The sequence below is a fragment of the Sparus aurata genome, chromosome 7 (assembly GCF_900880675.1).
Source record: "Sparus aurata chromosome 7, fSpaAur1.1, whole genome shotgun sequence".
Taxonomy (NCBI): domain Eukaryota; kingdom Metazoa; phylum Chordata; class Actinopteri; order Spariformes; family Sparidae; genus Sparus; species Sparus aurata.
The window spans coordinates 32145015-32168249 of record NC_044193.1 but is presented as its reverse complement, the minus strand read 5'-3'; the positions used below and the strand labels follow the sequence as shown (position 1 = coordinate 32168249).

The 23235-nt window shown below is 42.1% G+C and overlaps 1 protein-coding gene across 1 annotated transcript in view; it reads right to left on the bottom strand.

Moving 5' to 3' along the window:
• skia (v-ski avian sarcoma viral oncogene homolog a) overlaps positions 1-23235 on the bottom strand; it is a 100624-nt gene that overhangs the window by 9019 nt on the left and 68370 nt on the right. Inside the window, exons 2-3 of the mRNA XM_030422619.1 lie at positions 3355-3471; positions 411-526 (exon numbers count right to left, since the gene is read on the bottom strand). Of these exons, the coding sequence (XP_030278479.1) occupies positions 411-526; positions 3355-3471 (233 nt within the window). The remainder of the gene's footprint in view (positions 1-410; positions 527-3354; positions 3472-23235) is intronic.

Here is a 23235-nt window from a genome sequence, read left to right as displayed (position 1 = left end):
TATTGTATAATCCCATTTTAACAGCCCATGCCAACAAAGGTAGTGAAACATTCTAATAAAGAGCCTGCAGCTCTTTCCTCCCACTTTAAGAGAAACTGGGCCAGATCAGCTGTAATATGGTGCAGCCTGCACTGGCATCACCATGCCAAGTGGGTGCCCACAGCATGTGTGTGTCAAATGTGTGAGAATGGGTGTCATGTGGGAGGCAGTGGTACAGTCAGACTTGACCCCTCTGACACCAGCCTACCCAGACAAGAGAGAGAGCTGCTGGGAGCTCATCGGATCCAGCTGAACAAAATGGCTCTCACAGCCCAGATATTTTATTGTTTATTATTCATTTCTTTTGAAGTGAGTCTAGTGAAAGTGTCTTCCATTATGGATGCAGCTGTCCTGTGATATACTAAGCTCACCTGTCTCTCAGCAGGGCCAGGGGGTGACTGGAGGGCTCCTTATCACCAGCAGAGATGTGGGGGGACCAGGGTCTGAAAGCTGATGGCCTCTGCCTGGGTTGAATGCAGTTAAGCCCCTAAAAAAAAGACAATGGTAATACTTTTAAACACAAGCAATACATTTATATTAATTTACAGATTATCCCGGGAGATCAATAGCAGTTTCTCCATTGTTGTATACAGTTTGAGGCTAGGGATGTAACGGTTACCAGTGTCACGGTAAACCACGGTAAAATTCCCGACGGTGAAGGTTACCGTTTAAGTTTTAATTACCATGGTAACCGCCGCGGTCGGTAACCACGGTGTGGAAAACTCGAGGCGCATGCGCAGCGTGCAACGTGCACTTGTTATGTAGTGAAGAAGACATGGCGGAGGGAGGACATGATAGTAGCGGCCCTCACGGCATTTTTCTGCCTTCAAAGAGAACCAAATCTTCAGTCTGGGCGTATTTTGGTTATTATAAGAATGCTCAGGGACAGCTGGTCAAGGATGGCAGCCCTATCTGCAGGAGCTTCGAGAACAAAGTTGTTGCAAGGGGTGGCAACACCTCCAATTTACTTACTTTCACTTTACGACCATCACCCGCAACTGTTCACCAAATGCAAGGTAAGCTAACCTTAAGCTCGGTTGCATGATGTATGTGCATGTCGAGTTTTCTCTGTCTAATTTGCTGTTGTTACTAATGTAAACTGACCAGATAATGGTATAACGGAACGAAGTTGATCCGTGATTTGGCACGTTATCTGAACTGCTTATTAACTGTAGATTTCACTTTTTAAAGTCAACCTAATAATTCCCCAAATATAGATGCAGAGCTGCAGTGAGGAGGATTTGAAACAAACACATACTGGGTGGACTGAGTTAGTGAACACAAACTGACTGAGATGACTGACTTTCATCTCAGCTCCGTTCACCGGAGCAGCGACTACCTGTGGCTCAGCAGCCATCTGACCAATCAGATAGACCGAGTCCAGACGAGCAGGCAGACACGCAGACAGACCGCCAATATATAAGTAATATCAGAAATATATAATACTTGTGGATTATTTGTAGAATAGACTGTATATAAAGAATAATATAAAATGGTGAATATAACAAGTGTCTAGATAGAGATAAGAGCCAAAATAGAGTATTCATAATTCATTTAACAACAATAATCCTTTTTGTTTTGATCTAAAAAATTATTCAACCTGTTCCTCACAAAAGTGATATGATCTAAATTGTGAGTTTTGTGATCTGTTGGTTGCACCCTTAATATTAAGTGACAGTGACAGTAATAATAAATAATGACATTTTCATTCATTTTTTTCACAGAGAGGGTCTGCTGGCCAATCGAGTGCTAATGCCACTACAACTCATTCTACCTCTGTAACGCAGACATTAAAGGACACGTTTCAAAAACAGGCTGCCTCATCACAAAAAGCCAATGACCTATTTTGCACAGTTTTGATAAATTCTTTTATAATTATTTAATGTTGATTTTGCAGTGTTTTGTTAAGGTTTTGGATTTGGACAATTTTAATATATAATAAATATATTTAAATATAAATCTTGATGAAATTATTTCAATTTATCAGTGTTTTTTCAACATTTTGAAGACATTTTAAAAAATACCGTGGTATACCGATAACTGTGATAATTTTGGTCTATTACCGCTGTGTGAAATTTTCATACTGTTACATCCCTATTTGAGGCTTACAGTTTTTATACTTTGTCCTATGGACACATAGGCAGACAGTTTGAGGGAAAGTATTGCGGTCTGATACCCAGTCCTAAGTAAGGGTTAGCCTAACGCTAACCCATAATTTCAGCGCACTGACTTAATTTGTTATATATTTGAAGATTTTGACACCTGCTTTCCTTCAACCTGCCTAATCTGTCACCTGGTCTTTGGAGCTGGATATTTGTGGAGAGATGTAATTATTTTTGCCCCTTATATCATGAATTAAGCTGCGTTATGGACATGATATTGACATTTTTTAAGGTTTTTCTTGTACATGTCATAAATGCTAGGACTAGTGCGACAGACTCCACAGATTATGTTTTACCAAATACCTCAATATCAATATTGTGACAATAATGTGGGGATAACACAACCTTCACAAAAATGAACACAATGAGATTTTTCATAAATAATCACCAGTAATCTGGGTATAATGACTAAGTGGGTACAGATAAGTATTAGAACAAGTAGAACAGCCAACAAACTCTTATGTTTTATCACCATAATGACATTAAAAAATAAGACGATACATATTCCCATGTTTATGATGAATCATTAATCAATTAATCGTCTTCGAGGGTTTAATCCAAAGTAAAAGTTGGGCACAAACACATAACCAATTGTTCAGGCAGCTGACTATTGACTAAAGAAATTGCTTAAAATTTGCAACCCTGGTCACCCGTCATGATAAGGATATATGCTATATATTGCCCAGCCCTGTTACAACATGTCTTTGACCTTGGATACCGTAAAGGGGGGCTTCATAAAATAAATAATGGGATATTCATATAATGCAAATTTAGATCACTGAATATTTCTGGACTTTATTTCTGATCATTAATATAAGTGGGTGTGGTGTGGAATAATATATGGTATTATATATGGTATCCTATGGTATAATAATATAAGTAGTGTTACAGAGTGCATTAGGTTGGGTGAATGTTGCAATTCTTCCATGTAGAGTTAAAGTATACCTACGGTACATTCTCACCATATAGGTGAATCCTTGGGGCTCGTGGCATCTACAGTTACGCCCTCTATTAGCACCGCTTGCCAAATCTAAATTTAAGCGCTAGCCTCATCCAAAAACCTCTGGATAATATTACATGACATTTCATCTCAAGCACCATGCATCATTATCATCAAAGACAACATCTCCTTCCTGAGCTTAGCGCCACCAACCTTGTTGGAGGCAGACAGGGACTGTAGCCAGTCGTGCTGTTTCTCTTTGTCGGCCAGCAGGGATTGCGATGGGTAGTCTTCATGTTTGGACTTTTTGATCGGGATGGCATCAGACACCTGGAAGAAGAAAAGGAGGAAAGAAGAAAATTTGTTTTAGGCTTTAAGATGCAAGAAAGCTTATACAAGTGAAACATGGCACCATTTTACTCATTAATCAAATTGAAATGTTTTCCTACAAAGACATACGTGCTAAAATAATGTCTTGAACGGTATACAACACTCTGTCTACCAACAGGTTGGAATGTGCAAACACATCCGAGTCGATTATTATTTTTCCCAAGTGATGTCACTGCACCACTAAGAGCTGTCACACTAAAATGTCAGTGAACTGAGAATGTACCCGATAGTGTCAGACAAACCGATAACAGTGTGTGTGTGTGTGTGTGTGTGTGTGTGCGTAAAGAAGCCTGGTAGGTAAGTGGCAGCAGAGGTGTCTGATAGCTGGAGGAATCAGTGTGTTTAAATGACAGTCTGGTGTTGACTTTGTGTGTATCATTGTATAGTGAGGGGAAGCTGCTTTAGGGTTGCCAAGCTGCACTCATACGCACACACTCAGTCCAGGCTTCGGCACACACTTGTCACACACACAGACCAATACAGCTAGGTGTGTTTGCTCGTGGTTAGAGGTGACTGGGGCAGTCTGTGTGTGTGGTGTGTGTGTGTGTGTGTGTGTGTGTGTGTGTGTGTGTGTGTGTGTGTGTGTGTATCTGTCTATTATACACCCAGATAAATCCATACACACAGACAAGTAAGGGTTTGTTTCTCTTTCCCCCATTTGGCTGGCTTAGTGGCTATGACCTCAGCCTGTCCAAGCTGTGGCTGTCACTAGCTGCCACACACACAGATACACAGACACAGACACAGAAACACACACAGACACACTCTTGAATCTAATCTTAGTCATTTATAAAGCCAAAGCTGGTGGAGGACAGACTAAACAGCTCATGAAACACAGCAGGAAAATAATAATCCAATTGAGAATATACTGTACTACTTTGTATGAGTCTTACGTGGGCTTGTAGTGGAAAAGGGAGATAAACACAAAATAAAAACTGTTAATCTTAAGGAGAAAGTACACCTCTAAAACAAAAATGTTTTGTTAAGTATGTAATATTTGTATACAGGGCTGCATGATATGTTAAAATAAAAGCATGTTGCTATTATTTTGATAGATATTGCCACTGCGATATGATTCACCGTTAGTAGGAATTATCCTTTTTGTATCAAAATTTCAATCTCTAAGCCTCTTCATATGACAGTGAAATTATCATACAGGTTGTGTGTCTTTCACTCTTTTTCAGTTTTCAGAGGTCATGTGTTGGAGAGGAGGTCACACATGTAATGCTGATGTGGCCTGGCTCAGACCGTCAATATTTCTGGAGGGGATGTATTCACTCATACAGTTCTCTGTCTCTCTGTATCTCCCTGATTCACTTCATGGCGCCTTCTCACTTATTTTATGTATGAGGATCTCCCTCAGGAATCTGCATCAGTGTGCAGGACTGGGCAGAAGACGCCACACACACACACACACACACACACACACAGTCTCGTAGTGTCAACTGGTGGTCATTTGTAATGGGGTCAGATTCTCTCTCTCTCAGTCTCTCTGCCTCTCTCGCTCATGCTGGCAGTGTGTCATGCTATGCCACATGTCTGTGTAATCAGAGCCACTCTCACAGGAAAGTAGCGTGGCTAGACGAACAAATACCACCGAGGACTGCCGATGTGACAGCTGTCCTCGATCCACCACAGCACTGATGTACAACTCCATGACTTTTAAATGACTTTCCATAACAACATCAGGGTGCTTCCATGAACCAACAATATTCATTTTTTCTGGCTTGGCAGTACAACTCTTTTTGAGGAGCAATGTTTCTATAAAGAGCTCCAACTAGGGAAGAATGTGCGTCTACCCCTTAGTATCGAATATATCTGAATAATAAGTGTCAACACTGAGCTGTTGTTTCATTTTCAGTTCACTTCCTTCTAATTACTTTAAGGCTTACGTTTCATGAAATAAAGGGGAAAATGTCCACAAGCATCTCCATTACAGACACCTGATTTATTAGGGCCCGAGCAGGGAACTTGCAAGGACCCTATTGTTTGAGCAGGGAACCTGCAAGGACCCTATTGTTTTCCAAATGATTTTTATTATTTTTCTTCTCACAAAATGACTGCATTTTTCACTGCCTGAACATATCCCAAAACTCACCAAACTTGGAATATAAGTTACACCTGGCGAAAAATTGTATAATCTATTGTCGTCCTGATTTCCACCACTAGGTGGCGCTGTTATTAAGGAAAGTGCCTTTTGGCTAATAACTCCCAAATACTTTGTCGCACATTCAAAAACCTTATATCCACGCGTTCAGTGAATTATGCTGAATCTACTGGTATAGGCCACGCCCATTTCCGCATACCGTTTTTTTTTTCGCTACGTCGCAAAATGTCAAAAACCTACTTTTTCGAACTCCTCCCAGGCGATTTCACCGATTTGCACGAAACTTGGCACACAGCATCTGTGGACCCTCCTGACAAAAAGTTATTAAAAGAATTTTGATAGGCCACACAATACTCTTAAATAACAACTTCCTGCAGATTTGGTTACAAACAGGAAGTGTTGCATATCTCCACATTGGTGTGGTCTAATGACATGAAACTCAGGATACTACTTCCCCATGAGCCCCTGAGGCCCTGTGCAAAATTTTAGGCGATGACCACAAGGTGGCGCTCTTTAAATGTATGTATTTTATATCTCCACAACGGTTCATCGGAATAAAACGAAATTTGGTACATTTGTTGTCAGTGCCCTCCTGAGGACATCTGACAAAGGGTTTACTGATCCGCCACTAGGTGGCGCTCTGGTGTCACTTTAATTGTATAATTGGCCCTGTGCCCACACCATAACACTTATGGAAATGAAATTCATAGAGGTGCTATAGAATGGCCCCTGTGACTCACACACCAAAAATGACCAGCAGGTGGCGCTATTTTCAACGCAAAAGACTTTTTCACTCATAACTCCCACTTAATATGTTCCACATTATTAATCCTCATATCTATGTATTCCCTGAATTTAGCTGAATTGTTTGATGTAGGCCACGCCCACTTTTGCAGTAACTTTCTATTCGCAAATTTGCAAACAATGAAAAACCTACTTTTTCGAACTCCTCCTAGACGATTTGACCAATTTGCACCAAACTTTGCATGTAGCATCTGTGGACCCTCCTTACAAAAAGTTATCATAATAGTCGTTCCATAATAAAAATGTCTTTCCATCATTTGTTATCCATGTTTACCTCTTCTAGATGAAGCTGCACTTGATTTTAAAAACAAATCAGTCGGTTTGCAGCATTTTTCACCGTCAGCCTACAGTGCTCTCAGATTTCTCTCTCTCTCTTTTCTCTGCTCACCCCTTGTGTCTCTTGATGCCTCCATTAATTTTTTTGCTAGCTTAATCTCAGTCAGTTTCCAATTTTCAATCTCCAACTTCCAACAACCACGCAGACACGGTCCACTCGATTCAGTCTTGAAATTCCCAGAAGGCATTGCTTCATTTTTAACTTTTGCAAACAAATAATCAAATAAAAAAATGGAGGTAGATTTGTATTATTTCAAACCATGCACATCTGAATAAGAAATTCACTACAAAACAACGCAGACTGAAGGTAACCATGAGTGTGATACAGAGACTTGTATGTGGTATATAATTAGTGATCAGATTGATTTTTCAACAGATGTGAAGGAATTGAAGAGACTAAATTGTAATTTAGCCTTTAAATAACGCTAGACAGGGAACAGAGTGATAATCGGCCGGCCCATAAGGGCTTGCGGTTCCTCTGGCATCAGCCAATGTTAAAGATTGTCAATCTGTCACATACATTTCGCCCCACCACCAAATTTCCAAAATTCATTGTGGCAGATATGAAGGGAGGTTGGGAAATTTGGTGGTGGGGCAAAATCTAAGTTTCTTTATAATCTGTGACAAAGCAATTTTGTAAACAGCGCTATAAAAATAAATAAATAAATCTTGTCTGATTGGTTGATGCTATATTATTGTGCACCACTTTCTCGTGCTTTGGAAAGTCGTGTGTGCCTGCCCTGCCTGGGTTGCCTGTCTCTCCCTGCCAGATGCCAGCAGCCTCAGATTAGCCGCTGTGGTTTCTGGCCCCAGGAAGTAACGTTAAACAGTGGCCGGCGGCGCTAACCTGAAGTTACAGGTTATGGAGTCCCCTCTCACTAACGTGTGTTGTTTAATCCTGTCGGCGGGGGTGGGTGAGGCTCGTGTGACGCTTCCCATGCCGCGGAGACAGAGACAGAGACAAACTCGGCAGCAGCCGCCGATTGGACTAGGCTACTACTAGCAGTTGCTAGCCGACATGCTAAGAACTAACAAGCCTGGAGTGCCTGTAGTATCTAATGTGATGCTAACTGAGAGAAGCTGCTACTGACTGTATGCACGGTACAAGAGAGAGAGAGACACCAGCTCTGTTGGCAGAAGAGCCGTGGACTGTGATTACTCTGAGCAGCATTTATGGGAATACGTTACAATATTATATATTTTATTTATTTATTTTTTTTTTCGGAATGAAGCAGGGTCGGTTTGGTGGGGCAGCCGAAGCATTTGGGGGGGCATTGCCCCCCCGTGCCCATGCCTAGAACCGGGCCCGCCTCAAACTATTGGACATGTATTCAGGTTTTAAAAATATTTTATGGTTTTCAAATCACCACAGTTTTAGTTTTAAGGATTTGTAGGCCGTCTTCTGATTTAAGAATGGGTGTGTGTTGCGCAGTGTTGGGCACGTTACTTTTAAAAAGTAATTAGTAATAGTTACTAGTTACTTCTCCCAAAAAGTAACTGAGTTAGTAACCGAATTAGTCCACTATAAAAGTAAAAGTAAAAGTAACCAGGAAAATAACTATTGCGTTACTTTTATTTCTTCCCCCTTTTGAGCTCAGCAATCATTTTAGCTACTTGGCATCTACATATGTATTCAGAAAATGTATTTCTGCATGGCGGACCAGCACCTGCTCTCCACAATATTTTGCCAATGAGTGCTCTGAAGGAGTCTGAGTCAACTGTTGATAACGTGAGCCAGTTCTCAACAACATACCATATCATTGCATTCAGTTCAGTCTGTCTCACAAGTTTTTGTGAAGCTGTTAGCGGCGCACACATTAGCCACACCTGGCCTGCTATCATCATCAACAGCATCAGCAACAGAGTTTTGGCCAGTGTTAGTTTTGTAGAAGCGTGAGCCACTGAGATATGCTTCATTAGATCAGAGTTGCTTACAACGGACGTGGACAAAGGAGATTAAAGCAGTGTCTGTACTTCCACTTTGAAAACATTAACTTTACCTCTGGACTCGCCATTGCCGCAGTGCCCCTCTGCTAGTTTGAGTGTGTGAGGCTGCTGTGTGCGTGTGTGGCTTGTGTGTACACCGAATATTGCCACTGATTGGCCTAAGAATTCTCACTCAACGTTAGAGAGCCAATCATCATCACTTATGCAGTTGTCTTGATACTCCCTCCTCCCTCACCGGAGGAAAAAAAATACAGCTCTGCAGCTCCGGTGGCTGAGAGCCCAGTCGGATGACAACAGCTTCAATGATCAGCTTAGGTTTGTAACACGCCACATTTAATCGTCGGTAACGGTAACGGCGTTGTAACGATGGAAATAGTAATTGGTAAGATTACCCGTTACTGAAAGAAAGTAACGCTGTTAGTAACGCCGTTTATTATAACACTGTTATTCCCAACACTGGTATTGCGTGAATTAGAATGTGTGACATCATAGCTACAGTGGAGAGCAGCTGGAAGAACTGGACAAAAAATTCTCTTCAGCTTGATTTGGATCGCACATCTTTCACTTCACATAGACAATATATACATAGACATGTAGGAAATCTTGTTGGCTTTCAGCTGATGGTCTTATTTCAGATGTAGGACTTACACTTTTGGCTGTTGAAGCCCCAGAGGGACAAGCACAACAGCAACTCCTCCATGAGCTGCAATTTCCTCCTCTTCAGCTTTTATCATGCAGCAGGTGACATCTCACATCCCATCGGTTAATCACTTCTTCTCTGTCCGGGCCGGATTCTCTGGACTTTTTCCTCTCCCAAGAGAACCACTGTGCTTGACAGAGTGGTGGCACACAGACTCCCAAGAGCAAACAGAGTATAAGATGGAACTTCCATATCTGTGCAGTGAACACTGTTTTAGCACAAAGGTGACATCATCCAGTGTTTTGAAAGCATTAGGGGAGTTTGAGCCTACCACTGCGTGAAGCTGGAAGGTTTGTGAGGCTTCTGGAGGATGATACTCAGCTTCTTCCTGAAACTATTTCATTGCATCATGCCTAGTGTGCACATTCTCTTCAGCCAGCTCCAGAGGCGGAGCATCGACTCAGTCAGTTCACACAGTTTTTCTGACTTCAGCGTACATTATTTCAAACCGGCAATAGCAGTCCATCGAATTATGAAGCAACGACTTCCTCAGCGGAAGGTGTTGCTTGAGAATGCCCCGACGGCAGCATGCATCGACAGCAGCACGCCCCGACGCGCGTGGACTGCGAGGGCCCGTTCAACGCTGCTTGCAGCTTTAATTGAATTTATTGTTGAAACTATTTTAGAGTCCAGTGCATTGTAGAGGTAAAAGTGTTGAGGTGGCTGTATCTAGCACAGAGGACAGGGACTACAATAGTGCAGCACAGCCCTGGCTGTGATTGGTAGGTTTGTGGTTTATCTAGAGATAAAGAGATATGTCCTACATATCAGGGCAGCAAAGCGGGGCTAGAGGCAAGAGGCTAGCGCTCGTGGTTCAGCCCAGAGAGTGACTGATCACACACATACATACATACACACACACACACACACACACACACACACACACACACACACACACACACACACACACATACACACACTGTGTTGGCTCTGGGCAAAGTCTCTGTGCCACGTGCCAGTCCACGTCTCGTGGATTACCGGTTGCCAAAGCTGCCGCTTTCCATCAGGGTGAGATCCGGCCCTGGTAATCTTGGACGGAAGAGAGCGTGGGGGGGGGGGGGGTTTCAACAATTGGCAGCTGGGCTTGTGAGGCTCAGCGGTGGGGGCTCAAGGGTGGGAGAAATCTGCATGTCTAGATTACTGAACAGTGGGACTGTGACAAATGAGGCCAACAGACAGCCAGGGTGGGAATTCCCATTTTAAAAAAAGTGGCTTTGTGATATCCTGGGCAGCAGGTCCGCTGGGTTGCTTTCAGGTGATCCAGTGTAAAGAATGAATACTGTAATTTCACTATAATTTGCTTCAGTTGAAATTATCTCATTAGGGCTGCATGATATCTTCTTACATGTGTTCCTGGGATTAAACATTATCAAATAGGGGTCTGTTGGTCAGGGAGTGTGACATGAAAATGTGAGAAATCCTCCTCTAATGGACATACATGTGCACACTCACATATACTCAGAACTGGCTGAGGGCAATGAGAGATGACAGTGAGACAGTTTTATTGGAAACCTGACAGTGCTCCCATGATAAGTCCCTGACTTACAGCAGGTGATAGACCTGGGCTAGCTTCAAAGTGTGTGTGTGTGTGTGTGTGTGTGTGTGTGTGTGTGTGTGTGTGTGTGTGTGTGTGTGTGTGTGTGTGTGTGTGTGTGTGTGTGTGTGCATACATCCACCACTTTGCAATCCACTCCCTTTATGATCTGGTGTGGATTACACAGCATAGACAGGATGTCACACTTCTAAAATAAGGCTTTCCGATTAGCTGAGGTGTGTGTTAGACATGCCCAGACTGCACCGTCTATGTTCTCAGCTCTCACACCTCACACTGAGAACACAATACCTCATAATATCAATGAACTAGTATTACATTATTGGCCTTTGTTAAAAGAGAAATCATACTTTTCTTTTTGTATATACATGACTTTAGTGAAGAGTTGCAATGAGCTATGGTCTCTTCACTTTCTGTATCGGGGATTTTACTCTCTTTACTTTCCACTGCAGATAGCACCCCCTCATTTAAGGTTGGTAGCAGCACCACGCCCTCTTAGTTTTCCTAGCAGTTGGGAAACAATACACAGAAGCTTCACTTTGGTCTAGAGACAGAGATTAAATGACAAGTGACACTGATGGAGTCACTGTCAGTCGACCTAATAGGTAATTCAGGTATGAAGTATGAGCTGTGTCTTCTACTCATTAGTGGTCTGCAGAGTTTTTCACATCACTTTTCAGTATTGGCTCAGCTCACTTGGAAACCTCGGGCCAATGACGATGCCAAAATAAGTATGAGGTACCAGGTTGTATCCACAGTGTAAAAAGAAAATAAGAAGCAAGTAGAATTGAGTCAAGTTAAGCCTCACCATGCGATAGAATAACGGCTTAAGAGCTTGTTCTTTTGGCAGGATACTAGCCAATCAATGGCACAAAATATCAGTGCTGGACCTTTGAAGCGCATATCTGTCAAATGCTAATTTACAGCCCTCTACTTCACACATGGCAGCTAGGAATAACCCCTGTATAAGAAACTCACAAAGCCTCAAGTCATGGAGCAGCATATGTGGAAATAGTGAGAGTGGCAGGCTCGTCTCAGCTGCCATAGGGGCCCCATGCAGGGGCTCATGTTTAAGCACGTGTCTGGGCAAGAGGATGCAGGCATATGTCCGCTAGTATGGCTGTGTGTGTGTGTGTGTGTGTGTGTGTGTGTGTGTGTGTGTGTGTGTGTGTGTGTTTGCGTGTTTGAGCAGAGACAGGATGGGTGGAGTGACAACAGTCTTCTCGGTTGAAGACTGTCTGTGCTTCTTAAAACCCTCAGTTTCAGAGCACTTCCTCTGTCTGCAGGCCAGTAATGTTTGTCACAGTGAGACAAAAGCCTTTTTCGAACAATACACAGGAAAGCTTTTCTTAAGGCTTGTACTTAAGTGAAAAAGCTCTTTTTTTGCTCTCAAGCTCTTTTTGAAAGTTTCTTTGCATCACACTGTTCTCATACATCTGCAATAACTCTAAATTTATTGAGAGAAAAAAAATATAATAATAATAATACTAAAAAAAGTCTTTCATTATAAGGACATTCAAAGAAACGGGGACTAGAGAAGGAAGATCTAATTCAAGATATATTTCCACAAGAACTTCTATCTGAAGAGTCTGCAGGTACACAGATTATAGAAAACCGCTATAAAGACAACTGGGGAAATTAAACTTCCAAATCTGTTGTTACATTTTCACAGTGTTGACCTTCAGACAGTTAATGTTTCCTTGCCAAGTTGCGGAAATTCTGAAATGAATTTGGGGAAGCACAGCTGTTAAGAAAAAACCTTGAAGGAATGCAGGAAATGTTCCGAGTCAGCCGTGCTTTTTAGAGACATACTGGGTTCTTTATTCTGTTTCACATTTTGTAAGAGATTCAAAGGGTTTGTTTCCGTTTGCAAGTGAAGGAAGTAAAGGTCACACTGGGCTGCAACTGAGTGTGTCAGGAGGGAGTTCAAAGAGGAGTTCTCTTCTACTGAGCAAACTCCATCTAAGTGGAAAATTGTAGATTGGAGGAGTCTGCCAAAAAAGGAAGATGGGTAGAGGTAAGGTAGACAATTGCAGCACTTTTGGCAGCAGCAAGTCAAATCAAGCCGATTTCCTTTTCCTGCACCAGTTTTACTGTGCTGAGTTGAGATGAGCTGCACTGCCCACCTCCAAGTGGACGTTTTGTAACTGCGGCCGACCTAACAACCAAGGTCTCCACCTAAAATCAATACTCAACTCATTTCTGTGCAGGAAACCTGAGAGAAAGACAGTTTTAAGTCTGTGTCTCGTCCTGTTTGTCCTTTCAAAAATCTGCTGTGTTTAACTGTTTCCTCATGTTTGCTTTCAGCTGTTTCAGTAGTCATATTTACTTACTGCTGGTGAAAATCCAACGTTTCCTCCAATGCTGCTTTAAATTACTAAATAATGGGGGGCTTTTATTGTGAAGAAGTTATAAGAAATGCAACATGTTTTGAACTACATTAGTTGAGCCACTTTGTTAGCGCTGTTTCTCTGATAGTACTGCAGGGATGGGGATAAGCTCGTTATTCAAAAAGGTGGCCCACTTGTGGTTGAAATGCAATTCCCGGCCATGCCACGTTTTCGGGTTAAAATCATTTTCAATGGGAGTGCTACAGGCAACTTTACTATAGCATCATAATAGCTATTTTTAAAACACTAAGAAGGCTCGACACAACATGAAACTTTGCTTGTAGTATCACCAGGGTCTCACAAAAAAAGCCTAGGTTGCATTTTGGTGAGAGTTTCACTTTAAGGCTTCTGTTCAACATATCCCTGTTTATTTTCTATTTTAAGTTTTAGTTAGATTTTTTTAAAATGTCAAGAATGAAACTTTGGTAGAAGAAGAGTGGTGAAGCTCATCTTAGGAAAGTTCTGATGCAAGAACCATGCAGACACCTTGTTTCATTTTCTACCACTCCCTACTCTTGCCGTCTACCCCACCACACACCCTACCCCAATCTATTCGTCTATCTGTCTGAGTGCATTTCCTGTGTCATAGATTACAGGATGTCCTCAACAAACAAGCACGATTCCAATTGCAGAGAAAGAAAGCAAGTTAAATAAGTTATTCAGAAACTTCCAGAAGCATGGGTAAACAAAGTGTCCAGGACTGACGGACCTTTAAGTACAATCTCACTCAAATAAAAGTACCTAATGATAACTTTGATAAATCTGGATCAGTGTGAATCAGTAAGAATAAAAGTACTGTTCATCTGTGAGGATTATGTTGCTGAACAAAACATAAACTGTATCATAAACTTGTGTTTGCCATAGAGCTTAATTTCTGCAATAATCCATTTTTTTGTCAAATGAACTGCCACAATGCTAACTCCCTGGTGAACCTATAAAACCTGTCATCCCTGTCGCACACTATTGAGAATTTTCCCTTCTAGATGCATGCACACCTACAAAAGCTCTGTCAAGTGGGCCTTTAGTCAGGATGCTAATGTTAATAAAAGAATGGTTTAGAAAAATATCTTACCTATTCAATGTAACAACATTGACATTGATATCCAATGCCATATTAAACATTTCTCAAAAATATTTTTTTAATTGTGTTCTTTTGACCACCAATTTGCCACCAATCATCGTTTCTTCTCCCTTTAGCGAGAAATCTTTTCAGCCTTGACCAAACAATGTGGCTCAGTGTCAAGATTGCACATCTGTCAGAGACAAACATAGTGCTAAACAAGGTGCCTCACCCAACATACCCCCAGACTAAGCCAAGATGAAAGAGCAAACAACCTGTTTTGTTTGCTCTTTCTTCACTCAGAAGAGTGGAGGGAGCCACACCCTGCCTGTGACCTGACTTTGGCCTCCCTGCACATCTTGCTGAGGGGCCCGAAGTGGTGAAAAGGGAGGGGCCCTTCCTGGAGGCAAAGTAAGGGCTTAGCATCAGCCACAAAAACCTCAAATATGCTGGAAAACAAACAGGTGTCAGACAACATGCCGTTCTACTGTTTATGCAAAAGAGAGGCTGACCTGGGACACACAGGTTCAAGGTTGAATTCATTGGAGCAAACAAACAAGCTGTGTGGAGCGCTCCGGCTTCCCCCTGAGGTTTGAGCAGCTTTTCTGTCTGCTACAAGCTCAATAGTTATGAACATGTTCTGAGTTGTTTTGTTTGGAGAGCTGAATCTTTATTACTGTTCCATACTCATTTCTCAGTCAGACATTACTGACTTACTCCTTACTCTTATTCCTCTCCTTGTAGCTTTGTATGTGAATGTGTGCGCAGTTCAACACCCAGATGAACATACAAGATAAAAATACAGCGAGCATTGCGGCTGCTTACTCGACTGAGATTCCTCGACTGTGTGTTTGTGGGTTACACACACGCAGGGCTCCAATTTTGGCAACTAGTTCATCCCACCACCGTCTCCTTGGCTGAGGAGTCACAGAGAACAATGGGGCCTCTGTCTTCAATGAAGTAAATAGCAAAAACACTTTACATAGTTACGGTCGAATTATTGCAGTGCTGCACTGCAAAGGATCAGATTCATCTTATTATTCAAGACTGCTTTTCAGCCTTGCTCTGGTGCAGTTCTAACTTCAAGATGAACTGGTTTGCTGACTACACTTTAAATGACCTCATCTAATATTCACTTTGATCTAGTGAAGAGTAATTTCTACTTTGCTCAGCACATAAGTAACTGTGTTTATTCACTTCAAGTTTGGAATAATAAAAAGCAAGTATTAACTTGTTAAGCTTGTTGGAGAACAGTATTAGGCTTGAAGGCAAAGACACCTGCCAGGCAAAAACTGTTGAGGATGGTGTGCATATGCATGTGTGTGTACAGATGTTCAGTCTCTTAGGTACCTGTATACAGACAGGGGGCAGCAGTACCTGTCTGTACCATCTCTCCCACAAATTGCACATCATTTATCCCTTTAGGAGGGAAGCTTCTACATTCTCCTGCTTCTTAACAGAAGACAAAAGCCCAAAAACAGCTTGTATTAATACTGCTGTGCACAATCCTCTGTCACCTTTCTTTATTTCAACATTTACATTTGATAATTGTTTCTAGCAGTGGGTCTGCTATTATTCCAATGGTCTCCTCTTTCACCAAATGTCAGGAGAGAGTGGTAGACAAAAGAGTGCGGAAACCTCCCAGAGGTGCATAATAAATCTAACACTTGTATACTGTATGTAATGAATAATTCAAAAGATTGTAAAAATGGCTTCATTGTATATCTTTACATGCACTGCTAACTATCAAATACAAAATAGTTTTCTTGTGTATCATAAGGGCATAAAGTCTGAAGAGAGAGTAACAGTCACATACACAAACAGAGGATTTCTCCCCTTAAACCAAAAGGTCTTAAAGACCAGCAGCCGCAAGGGTGACCACATTTCCTGTGCAGAACAGCTATGAATGCACACACACACACACACACACACACACACACACACACACACACACACACACACACACACAGAAAAAGAGAAGGAAAGGAAGGACATTGGGAGTTTTAAGAAGGGAGCAGGGTCTCCATTTCCTCTCGCCAAATTTGCTTTGGCAACTCTTTCCGTGGGAATGATGAGAGAGCAGCTCTTCTCAGCCAGAGAGAGCCAGGGATCGGCCCACCAAGGTGATGGAAAGCTCAAAAATGTAAGATGGAGATGGGGGAAGTAAATACAGCTGGACTTTTCCATAGCTTTTCATTTTCCACCCCTTCCTTGGCTTTTGCCGCGTGTGATAACATGACAGATGGGCTGGAAGCACAGCATATGAACTTAGTAGTAGTGTTTAAGACCAATATCAATTCTATATTGAACCTTTTGTGGTTATCATTAGTTAAAAATCATATTGTAGTTCGCTCTGTGTAATCCTTACGGTTAACAAACTATTTTCATAATTTGGGTTGACTGACAATGGCTAGGATAAGCTAGAATTTTATTTGGCCTCTGAACTGTGGAATAGCAGAGGAGAAATTAAAATTCCTGCATTTTATAGCATTTCTGGGTGGATGAGGGTTGTAGGGAGGCTGCAGTGAGGAGGAATCTGCTGATGGTTCTTTTCCTTGCATCAGTGTAAAAGATGCCCTGTTTTAAAGGAGGCCAGATGTGAATTATGGGGAACGACGAGAGGAGTGTGTCTGTCTGTGTGTTTCAGTGTAGCAGCGGGGAATGCAAGGCATAGGGCATATTTCTGCTTGCCGTGAAACGTACCCTAAGGTTGAGGTTGCTTGTGAAAGGGTTAAGGGGGGGGCACATGCACACACACGCACACATACACACACTGGCAGTTTAATTACAAAGTATTACTTACAGGTCAATGGAACACAAGCAGGCACTTCGGGTACCCCATTGCAGACTGCTGCACATGCCTTAACATGTGACAACTTAGCCAAGAGCGCACATATGTGTGCATGTTTGCACATTTGTTCAAAGTCACACTAACTTACACACACACATACACAAATGCAAACACACCAAATAAAGCAAACCCACCTACCCCCCCACATCAAAGGAGCTCCCAGCAGTTTAGCGAGGCTGCAGAGACAGGCTCCATCTCATAATGATAAATCACAACCCAGCACCTAAAACAAACTCTCAACCCCACTGAGATGGACAGCCAAAACAAAACAGAAGACACCCTCCCTGCCCCACATCCTCTGAACACACTCTCTTCCACCAGGAAGTTTTCACTAATCTGACAGGATTAGGACAAGTTTAGGTGATCTGGAATTACGTCAGGTTGCAATTTGAAATATGACATGCAGAATTTGTTGTGTTCCTTAATTACATCTACAACAAATGTTTATTGCATTTAGGGGGTTATAAAAAAGTCTGGGTAAACCTCCTAAAATGGGACAGAAAAATGGCTAATAATTGTTTGCCACACTGTGAGCACATGGCGTGTTCTTGCGCATGCCGCTTGCCGTGCATGGATACCCCTGTCAGAAAGGAGGATGAGAGGGATTTAAGCAAAAGTGGGTGCTTGCAGTCAAATCCCCTCTCATTTTACAGGGTTCATTACAGCTGCTAAAGCTTCATCCCTGGAGCCCTCGACTACCATGGACTGGGACAGACCCCCAATTACAGTCTTAACCTCTCTCTTGCCCTTTCTGTCTCAATCTCACTGACACCTATAGCTGGGAGGGGTGAGTAGGGGGGTTGATAAAGATACTGACTTATGGGAGACATTGAAACCTGCAGGCAGTATAGGGATTATCTGCTGAGTGAGACGCAGTGTTTCCCCTACACGCAGCCATTGTCCAACTCCACATTTTGACTATGGCTCAAATGAATCTTAAATAATGAAAAGTCTATTATGATTTCTTAGACTTTACCATAAACCTCAGTCTTGGCGTTTTGTCTTTGGGCCGAGACACACCAAATGACATTAAAAAATCAGCAGTGATGGAAGCAGATTGGTCTGATTTTACTACACAGTCATGTCAAGACCATTCAAAGAGTTATTGGAAGTGTAGCTAATTGACAAGAACTGTCCTTCATTGACTACACCAGTTGTGAGGAATACTTTCTTTTCCATGTTATTCAAAAACCTTTTCTTGAGTGACATAAATACTCCACCTTAAAACACAACCTGTTGTACAGAAAAGGCTTAATTATAAAAGGACTACTCAAACAGGTATTCAGGATTGTAATCAATTGTTATCAATACTGTATATTGAGGATATAAATATAGTGGCAGCTCATCAAACAAGGTTTAACAAGGTCTACAGTGCAACGGAATGGGAAGCATCCTAGACTTAGAGTTCATTTTTGCTTCCAGTATACAGCTACAATATAAATGAAAGTCTCTTGAGATCATTTGCAGATGGAGGGGTCCGCTGTGCCTCAGTAACTGTAAATAGATCGTGGATAACATAAACAAGCCTCCAGCACTTGACAGAGTGAAGGTGATGTGCTTTTGAGGATCATGGAAGGTGTGAATCCAGCAATGTGTGAGACTGTAAGGGTCCTCTCGTAACCACATCCCACTCCCGTCAATGTAAGCACCTAGAGGAGTGCTGAGCCACAGTAAATAAGGGAGGTCACTGGCTCAGAATGAATGAATAAATGTATGAGATTACCCAGCTCAGTGTGTGTACAGTTTGTGCTAACTGTAAACACAATGAATGGGTGGAGTGGAAATTAGCACTGTTTCCGATTTAAGAATTAAAACTTCTTCAGCACTGTAGTGAAGACTTTCAGGGGTTGGCACAAATGTCCATTAGAAAATCCAACACTTTTCCCAAACAGTTCAACTCCATACAGTGAATACAATCTGACTCAAACAAAATCTGGTGAGATGTGTGGGATCAGGCAATTGGTGCAGGATGTGGTTGAATCATTTCATGGATTGACACCAGACAGGGTCAGCAATGATATTTTAGTCCTGTGGCTGCTATCTGCTCAATCCACCAAATCAATCCACCGTCAGTGAAAGTGAATGAGAAATGACCGAACCCTGCGCATTTTGACCCTCGGCAGGCAGGGTCAATTTTAGATTCGTTTTTCAGGGTATTTGAATTGACTGAGGGCGGCTGTAGTTCAGGGGTAGAGCGGGGCGTCTGATGGACAAAAGGTCGCTGGTTCGAAGCCTCCCCCAGGCTGGGCTGAGCTGAGCTGTATGTTGAAAGTGTCAAGATACTGAACCCCGAATTGCTGATGCCTCTGCCATCAGTGTGTGTGTGTGTAATTGGGTAAGTGTGGCAAGTACTGTAAAGTGCTTTGAGTGGCCATTAAACTGGAAAAGTGCTATATACATGCAAGTCCATTTAAATCAACTCATGATACATTTTATAATCAGCTTTCATCCAAAAATATCAGATCTGATAAATAGATGAATGTGAGCAGAAATTACACACACCATTAACGCTGTTGTTTCCAATCTTCCAACTGCTTGTCTAGTGACTAAACCCTCGCTGTAAAAAAACAGCTACTACTTCTTTTTCCGATACCACAGCTTAGATGGCCAGAGGCTACACTCCTTTTCCTTCCTGTCTGTGGGGTAGGATTAGGTCAGGCTGTCAGCTGTTTCAGACACCATGTCTAGCCACCACCAATCTCCTCACCAGGCTATTGTCTGACAGGCCTTGGTGCCTGGGCCTGCCTGCTTTTTAGACAAACCACTGAACACACTGGGTCTTTCCATGCAGACAGCGGCTCCCTATATGATGCGTAAAAAGGCAGCTGTATCTATTGATGGTAGTGTTTGTTGTAGTTGGGCATTAAGTGGGCCAAGAATGGACACGCTAATGCATGTGCAGACATGGCGGGTCAATTAGAGCACCATGCTGAGCCCATCATCTAACATGGACAAACAAGCTGCACACATGCTGGCTGCTGAGATGCAGGCTGTGGTCTCCAAGTGTTATTACGTGGAGAGACAGGGGAAAACCAAGGGGGAGGGGCGGTGAAATGAATGAGGTGGACTGTGTTAAAGCTGACATACAGCCTAGATGGTAGCTACACGAGTCTATGCAGGCTACAGAAAATCTCTTCCATAAACAATGGACAGTATTTATTATCTTTGATAGATACAGAATGATCACCATTGTGTCGGTATGGTGATATGTATTTCTTGTGTTTTACAAAACCCTTTACTAGACCCTAGACTAGACTAGACCTCATAGTATGAAGATGAGAGTGTTCAGGATTATTATTTTGTTCATATTATCACTGCTGGTCCACTCATAATAGAAGTGACTGCATTTGCTTGAGCCTGTTGTGTTTTAAAGCAGCTCACATGTTACTTCTAAACCACTGCAAAGGCAGATGGGCTTAACCGAACAAAATAATAATTAACATTCATTCAACCTTTATTTAAGTCTCGAAAAATCATGGAGGGCAAGGAACGTAATCACAGAACGAGTAAACGGAATGGGTACATAAAAATGATATCAGATAAGAAGCAGTATGACAGAATACAAATAAAATGGAAAAAGGTGTTGAAAATGAGAGGAAATGGTGAGCAAACTAACATGACAAAACACAAATAAAATGCAGGTGCATGAATGGAAGTCTGCCAGACAGGAGATTGGCAAACGCTGGATTAAAATAGATGATTAGAATTTAAAAAACAGTGTGTTTCAGTGTGAGAAATTAGGTCATGTCCTCCTCAGGCTAAGTGGTGCGTCCTGGGGACCTTTAAGAACAGCCATGTTCCTGTAATACTGTAGCAGGAAACTGTGGCTATTACATGTCACTATCCAGCAGACTGGAGTTCCAGCTAACACTTGAAAGATTTATCCCACAGGAGACAGGGCGGAGAGAGCAGGGTGAACTCCATCTGCTGCTGTATACATCAAGGAATTTTAGGGGAAATAAACTGTCCAGGCAGTCTGGAACTGTCATATCCCTTTTCTCCTGACACACTCGACTAAACTGAGAGAAAATGGTTGCCACTGCACACGTTCTGCATGCACCAAAGTCACATCTCGGTGTCTGCAGGGCTCTGTCTGGTGGCGTTCTCAGGGAGTGGAGGCATAATGGTCTGGGTTGTTAGTGAGCACTCCAGTTGCGCTGTGATGGGAATGTTTTCGACAGCTTTCAGACACTTGGCACTAATGATGTTCTGCATGCCCTGCGGCCAGCTGGGAGGTTGTTTTTTTCCCTTCTCCTTCCAATCAGTGTGTTGAACAATTTTACCAGCAGCCACGCAAACTCATAGAAACATGCCAGCTCAACCAGACTACTGATGCTTTGGCTTATACAAGTTTGCTAAATAGTGATATGCCAAATAGTAAGTTGATGTTCTGAGTACTTATTATATCCTGTATATCAAAACATTTAAATCAAAGTCTACAACAATTGTCTTGTTGGCAGTCCTTAAAGGTGACTCCAGCAGTAAATTTGGTCTCTGTCATGTTGAAGTAGGATAGCCTATGATAGGTGAAAGCCTAGTCAGAGCTAGTCAGACAGAGCGGAAGGAGGACCAATCAATGAGCACCAGAGGCTCCCTGAGGGCTAGCGTAGAGGAGGGAAGGCTTATTGTAAATCAATTGTCAGCCAATTCATTTCCATTGATAGCATCAGAATAATGACATGCTGTAATAAAATGGTAATCAGGGCCTCAAGCTGCGGGCAGTGGAGAGTCATTTGGCAATCTGAGCAGCAGGGAAAGTGGCAGTGGCCCACGTTCTCCATTTTAGCATTGCTTGTGTGCGCCGTTTTTTATTAGGTTGGGCTTCTTTGAACTGGTTTGTTATCAAACCAAATACTAGACAACTAATTTTACCAGTAGGTGTCTCACATTCCTCAGTCGCTCCTCAGTTCTTCAAAAGTTTAAGATCAAAATGATAACTAAAATAAGATTTCTGCCTGTGAAACCAGAGAAAAGATCACAGTAGCCACATTTCAAGTGTGAATAGGAACATTGCAAAAGTTGATATGTTTTCTATAACACTTTCCTGAAAATGATTCAGAATTAAATCCTTGTTAAGGGTTCCTTTAAAACCACACAGGGCTTTTCATTTGAAATGTATACAGCTGATCAAAATAAGGCTTTGTACCAAAGCACTGAGGTATGAGACAAGATAGCATAACCTGCACCAAAGGATTACTGATGAGATCTCTCTCTTGTGACCATCAATTACAGCTCTCCACTCTAATGCATCATAATAAAAAGAGGTAGAGATGTACCACCCTGTGGCACTGAGCTTATAAGAAGCTATCCTCGGGCTCCTGCTATAGCTACACCTACTCCTGACAAATGCCAGTTGTATTTTAAAAAAACAAACAGTTTAAGCTTGTGTACCAAAATGGACCGGCAAAACTGGAGACCTATCCAACCATACTTATTCATGTCTGCTCAATGGCAATATTTGCCAATGATAGTATTTGCTAAATAGAACATAGAATTTGTTTTTGTTGCAGCTGTATAAGTGCGTGTGTCATAGAGGGTGTATAAGTGTGCATGAGGAACGTCTCACGTTCTGCACAACCTCTGATTTAATCCCTGAGATATGCAACCCAAGCACAGCAGCAGATGGCTCGGTGAGCAGATTAAAATCTCAACAGCTAACCTTACGCCAACCCAAACTGACACGCTTTAAGTAACTAAGAGGACCTGACACAATTACCACAGATGAGTTATGAGAGGTGGAGAAAATACAGTATCATTGTCCAGACAGAGCAAGCTTTATTGTTGTGGTGGGTAATGAAATCTGGGGCATGTTATGGTTAGGCCAGCTGATTTGTAGCCCTTGTCCCAAACCGGAATTTAACAATCCATAAACAACGCCTCCAATAACACCACTTGAGGCTTTGGTACTATGAACAACATCAATTCTATTTCCTGTTTGATGGGTAAGTGAAGTTAAC